This window comes from Chenopodium album, chromosome 7 (genome assembly GCF_948465745.1).
Source record: "Chenopodium album chromosome 7, dcCheAlbu1.1, whole genome shotgun sequence".
NCBI classification, from domain to species: domain Eukaryota; kingdom Viridiplantae; phylum Streptophyta; class Magnoliopsida; order Caryophyllales; family Amaranthaceae; genus Chenopodium; species Chenopodium album.
This window is the reverse complement of record NC_137840.1, coordinates 74,884,463-74,890,388: the sequence shown is the minus strand read 5'-3', so window position 1 is coordinate 74,890,388 and position 5,926 is coordinate 74,884,463. Positions and strand designations below refer to the sequence as shown.

Below are 5,926 nucleotides of genomic sequence, written 5' to 3'. Positions count from 1 at the left end.
TAAAACCCAAATAATTTCCCTCTTTCTCTCCTATATAATCCCTAATTCTTCTACCCCCAAACTTTCAATACACAAACCATATTAAAAAAATTTCAATTTTCTCTCTCTCTCCTCAAAATCCAATTCACCCAAATTGAAGGCCCTCAAAAAAATTAAAAAATCACCAAAGAGGGCAAAAAGGGCCAAAGAAGAAAGAAGAAAGGTCAAGGAAGTTTCACTAGAAATTCCAAAATTTCCCCTAATTTTTCTCTGGTACGTCTTTCTCTCTCTAACAATCTCTTTCTGTTTCTCTCTCTAACCCAACTCACATCACACTATTCAATTTTTTCGAGGACTTCTACTGTGGTGGGGTGGGGAAAACTGGGTTTCTATTGTTTCATCAAAATTTTCAAATCACCCGCTTTCTCCCTCCTTTTTCTTCCCCCCCATTTTTTTCATCTTTTCTTCTTCAATTTCGAGGTTAAGCAACAATTTTTGTAGATACCCAGAATTTAGATTGGGTTAAAACCCTAGTTATAATGTGGAAACACCATTTACATTGCTTGAATTTTTGTGATTATTTGCTTGTTTATTTATGTTTTTTCAGTTGATTTGTTGGTGGGTTTTTGGGTTTGGATTTGTTTAAATATAATGTCATTTACTGGTTTAGGGTTTGAATTGGAAAGTCCATGGCAGGGTGGTCAAAATTAGGAGGTTGCAAGTCAGTTCAGACGCTTGAATCGTGTAATAAGGGTTTGAAAAGCGACGAAAATGAGCTCAGAAGTTCATTTGTTGATTTGATTTCGGTTTTTTTAGAAGAGAGTTGTTCTACTCAATGTTTTCGGCCTTTACCTCCAATGCTTGGAAATGGGCATGCTGTAGATTTGCTTAAACTGTACTTTGTTGTGAAATTGAAGGGTGGATTTGAGGCGATTTCCAAGAAAAGGTTGTGGGATGAGGTGGGTTTACTCTATGGTTTGGGTCCTGGAATTGGGTCTGCTTTGAAGTTGATTTACTTGAAGTATTTGGATTCTTTAGAGAGCTGGTTAGGCAAGTTATCGAGTGTTGAGAGCTCGAAGAACGAACGGTTTCGTAGTGGGGTGTGGTCGAAAGGGGTTATGATGGCGCTAGGGTCGGAGTATAGTAGTTTTGTGTCTAATATCATGAATGAGATGAGGAAGAGTGATGATACTTATAGCTTGAAAGAGAAAAGTGGGGTTACTTACATTGACTTGACAGAAGATGGGGAGAATGAGAATGAGACTAAAGGTGATAAATCGAATTGGAATAAGTTTGTTAGGAGTTTTGGAGATGATGGTGATTCAACACCAGAGAATGAGGATACTAGCAAGTTTAAGCAGGATGTTGAGATGGGTTTTTCTGATGGTGTTGGTTTCACGGGAGAGAACAATGATAAGGAGAACTTTAAGGAAACGAAGAGTGAGATGAGTTATGCTGGTGTTTTTTCTTCGGATGGGTCGGATGATGGTAGGTCTTCAGTTGACACTTTTGTGGTTGATAATGTGGTTAAGAGTTCTGAAAATTCGTGTGATTCTAAGAAAGGTTCGACTGATGATGAGGAATTGGTTATGGAGTCGAGTGTGTTGAAGGAGGTTTCAAGTCTGAAAAGGAAGAGGGATTCTTTGTCTGATATGCTCTGCTGGATAGCTAAAGTAGCCAAGCATCCTACTGATCCCGAGATTGGCACAATTCCTGAGAGCTCTAAGTGGGCATCGTATGGAAATGATAACAGTTGGAAGCAAGTTTTGTTGGCTCGTGAAGCTCTGTTCCTTAGAAGAAGTGCTGAGCAATCTGCTTTTCAGGTACTCAGCTATTTCATTTTCTTGATATTTGATAATTTATTGTAAGCCTATTTGAAATCTAATAACAATATTGCATAACATGGAACTACCTGTCTCATATGCTTTGGGCAATAATTTTCGCATATGTGCATGAGATCATGTATGATGGAGCATGTTTAATCTAGATAGCTTCTTGTTAAACTTGACTGTTAATAACACCACACAAATACCATGTCACTGTGAATTGATGATGCTGGTAGTGGTTACCCTATCCTTCACTTCAAGTGTTCAGTATCTGAAGTTTGTTAAGAGTTTTAGGAGGGGCAGTGTTTGTAATTCACATATCTTTGAGAATTTTTGGTTTACTTGTGCAATGTACGTTTCCTTCTTAAGCTATGTTTAGCTATCTGAGTCTGATGTTGTCATAGGATCCATGATACCAAGTTTTTATATGGAATATGCATAGTATCTTATGAAGTAATAATTGCGTGGTGTTACATGTAGCATAGGACTATCTATGAAGTAGTAAGGTATAATTGAAAAAAGCTTGATATCTTTGTGGATTTTGTTATTAAATGGAAGCTTTTCTTGTGCGGTATTAACCTAGAAAGATATAGTTGAACATGTATTAAATGATATGTTGTATCCGGCATTTTTGAGATGTGAGGAAAGTCTTAGAAGCATGTGTCAGCCGTGAGGATCCTGGCTATGGCAAATATTAAGCATAATCTTTTTATGGATACTAACTACATAAAACCTGTTAAATAAATTTAAATTGTCTGCAGTTCTTATTTATGGCAGGCCTTTGTATTTTGGATTAAGAGTAAATTGGCAACAATATCTCTGTGATCATGACTGATGTCAGTCAGGTTGCATATCTCCAGCTCCCACAATCCCCAAGGTGGGAGCCTCTTGGGAAGTTTTTGGGTAATGTTGATGTTGATGATGACTTTTCGTGGATAGGAAATGACATTGACTGAAGCTTGCCTAAGTTACTCTATAAATTTAGGCTAGATCCCCTCGTTCCTGCTCACTGCACAAATCTATTAATATAACTTTCACCATCTAGAAGCTGTCATATACCAAGCAAAGCTTGGTCTAGTGGTAAGGTTTGTCACCTTGTGGGATTTAACCCCACTAGAGGCAATTGGGGGGTGGGGGTTCCCTTATCCTTCCCCCCCCTACTCCCAAATTGTCTAGCCCGCTAACCCGGATCGGGTTGGACTTGTGAGAGGTTCCGGCTCCGTAGGGCCCTTCTCCTTACCTTTAAAAAAAAATCTAGAAGCTGTCATATTTATGTAAAAACTCTTAATAATCTGTAATACTTTCATTGATTTGTACATCTTAACTTTCTATTCTTTATAGATTCCCCCCTTGTGCTCTATTAGAATATCATGCTTTATTAAATGCCATGTTTTTATCAATGTGTATGCCTTACATCTGACCTTGCAGGAAGTCATATAAGTCCGAGTTATGACTTAAGAACTGCAGTCAAGTTTGCTAGTAGAGCTAACAGATAAAACAGCTTGAAGAATTTGCCTTAAATTATAACATCTGAGAGTGATCTCTCATTGATCCCTTTTGGTTGTTAAGCACGATTTTTTTTTAATTAATTCTAGTATGGCTCATTAGGTTTTCTTCTGAGGTGGTCTTGGCTATGCATGTATCTACTCATGAGTGTTTCACTTTCTTATGTCCATCATTTAGCTGTCACCTTGCTAAATTGCTTTTTTCTATCTCTTGGTGTTGGTTGTTGAACTATAATTCAAATTGAATCAGATAATGAGTGTTGTCACCCATTGCTTCCTTAATTGATTGTTGGCCAATTTCAATGAATTTCTCTTTTTTGTTTCACAGTTCTTTTCCGAGATTGTCTTGGTTCTTTTTTTTGTTTTTGTTTTTTTTCTTTGTTTGGACTACTATCCATTATTGTACTGTTATTTCTGCTCTGCAGAAAAGGCAGAAAATGCATCCATCCATGTTTGATGATAATGAGGGACCAAGATTCAGTCCTAGACTCCTTCTACCAAACTCACCTCCCGTTGCGCCGTCATCTACTAATCAAGGACGTCCAAGGCAACGGTTGGAGGCTCGTCTGGACATGAAACCAACTGCTTCAATCTACACAAGTCGTCCTCAGCAGAGAATTCCTCTTGGAGAAGAGTTTCAGGTACAAGTACCAGAATGGACAGGAGTGGTTGGTGAGTGTGACTCTAAGTGGTTAGGTACTCGAGATTGGCCGTTGGAAAATAGAAGTAACAATGTCTTGATTGAAACATATCCTGTTGGGAAAGGAAGGTCAGATAATTGTGGCTGTCTGTTTCCTGGAACTGTTGAGTGTGTGAAGTTTCATGTTGCAAATAGAAGAATGGAAATGAAGTTTGAATTAGGTTCAGCATTCTATACTTGGAAATTTGATAAGATGGGTGAAGAGTGTAGCGTATCCTGGACTGCTGAGGAGGAGAAGAAATTTAAATATGTGGTGAAGGAGAATCCTCTATCGCATCAAAAGTGTTTTTGGAAACAAATGCTTGAGGTTTTACCCAAAAAGAGCTGGGTTGACCAGGTGAACTACTACTTCAATGTTTTTGTGCTTCGACGTAGAGCTTTCCAGAATAGAAGCACCCCCAAGGATATTGACAGCGACGATGATGAGTCAGAATATGTGCTAGCTAGAATGGCAACTAACACTCTCAGACATGACACTGCTTCTCGAATATAGATCATACAAGCGTGAGAAAGCACCTCATCATGGGATATGGGTGCAAATATATTATTTTTCAGGACATCAGGATTATGGCTGCCTCTCTGAATTTTGTTTGGATATTTTCCCTATTGATTAAGTAAACCTCCATTCCCATTGAGCTATCTACGTCTGCACATACCACCACAATTTTGATACAGTGAAGACCCTTGTGAATTACTCTACTTTATGCTGGCAGGTATACCTTTTGATGCAAATTCATTAAGCCGTTGGTTTTTGGACCTGTTTTTAATTTCTATGAATTATAGAACTTCAGATCCTGAATTACTTGTTGTACATAAACTCCTTCATGATTTTGTTGCCAAGTCATGATAGCAAATCTTTGGAAGCGAGGTTTCAGACAATCAGATTGCGCTTTTGCTTTCTGTTATTGCAATTGTTGCCTTGTTGGTTCTTGCATCAAATCATTGTTGCAGTTATTATCTGTTAGTAGCGAATGCCTAAATATCTGCATTCCTATTGAAGTTTGAAGTTTTTATCTTTTATTTTTTATTTTATGGTTTCATTTCTACTAGTGTTAATTGTATTTTACATGTTATATGTTGTTGCAATCTGCACTTGCACATCTTCAGGAAAACTTAGGTGCTCTTAACATATTGATAGAAACTTGGCAAAAAACACGAGTCGTGGAGATTCTGGTTTCTGTTCAATTAGGCACAATCCCTGTGAAGTTTTGTAGGTGTCACAAGTTCACAATATCATCCAAAACCATAAGGATAGGATAGGCGAGTTCCAAACCCCAGACCTTTAGGTTGGGAGGTCCGAGGTGGGAGCTCTACCAATTGGATTTACCTTGTTAAACTGCTATGGAGTTGTTAATACCTCTGGTTCACAGGGTCCATCCATTTAAAACTTTAAATGGAATGTCATCTCCTTGGCCATATCTTTTCCGTCATCTATTGTTGGCTGGGATGGCATGTGAGGTACATTAGTAAACACGAGTAGGGGCAGAGTCAATAACTTTTGTATTATTAGTTTATTACTTGTTCTACATAGTATTAGTAATACACAGGAACATAAATCCACACCATAAAGGCATAAACTCATATTAATTGTGCACACACCCACTCGTATACTTGTTGCTTGTTATCTTGCGTTTGTGCAAGAGTATTTGCAGTGCATCTCTGTTTTGGAATAACACCAGATAACTGGTTTCCAGAAAACTTAGTAAATTTGTAACGGACTTGGATGAGTCAGAAGTGATCCTTGCTTTGTTACCATGGATCTAAAGTTGTAAACCAACTCCAAATTATTTAAGTGAAAGTGCCATAAAGGCAGCTGTTACTGAGGCTTAGGCCAATCACACGACTCATCTCCTTGTTGCACTTGACAATTTGACATCTTCTCTCCCAACAGCAATTGTATGACTACTAGCGTTTAG

At 38.1% G+C, this 5,926-nt stretch overlaps 1 protein-coding gene across 1 annotated transcript; it reads left to right on the top strand.

Annotated features, from left to right (window-relative positions):
• Window positions 1-5,044, top strand: LOC145638567 (AT-rich interactive domain-containing protein 1-like). Its single transcript, XM_081689553.1, has 3 exons — window positions 1-252; window positions 650-1,802; window positions 3,736-5,044. Exons 2-3 carry the CDS (start codon window positions 669-671, stop codon window positions 4,501-4,503), a joined length of 1,902 nt encoding a protein of 633 aa, XP_081545679.1. The 5' UTR covers window positions 1-252; window positions 650-668; the 3' UTR covers window positions 4,504-5,044.
• The last annotated feature ends 882 nt before the right edge of the window (window positions 5,045-5,926 follow it).

Excerpts from the sequence above, each read along its gene's own strand:
- LOC145638567 (XM_081689553.1), top strand. The coding sequence starts at position 669 with ATGGCAGGGTGGTCAAAATTAGGAGGTTGCAAGTCAGTTCAGACGCTT. Across the intron at positions 1,803-3,735 it reads CTGAGCAATCTGCTTTTCAG|AAAAGGCAGAAAATGCATCC; the intron begins GTACTCAGCTAT and ends TCTGCTCTGCAG.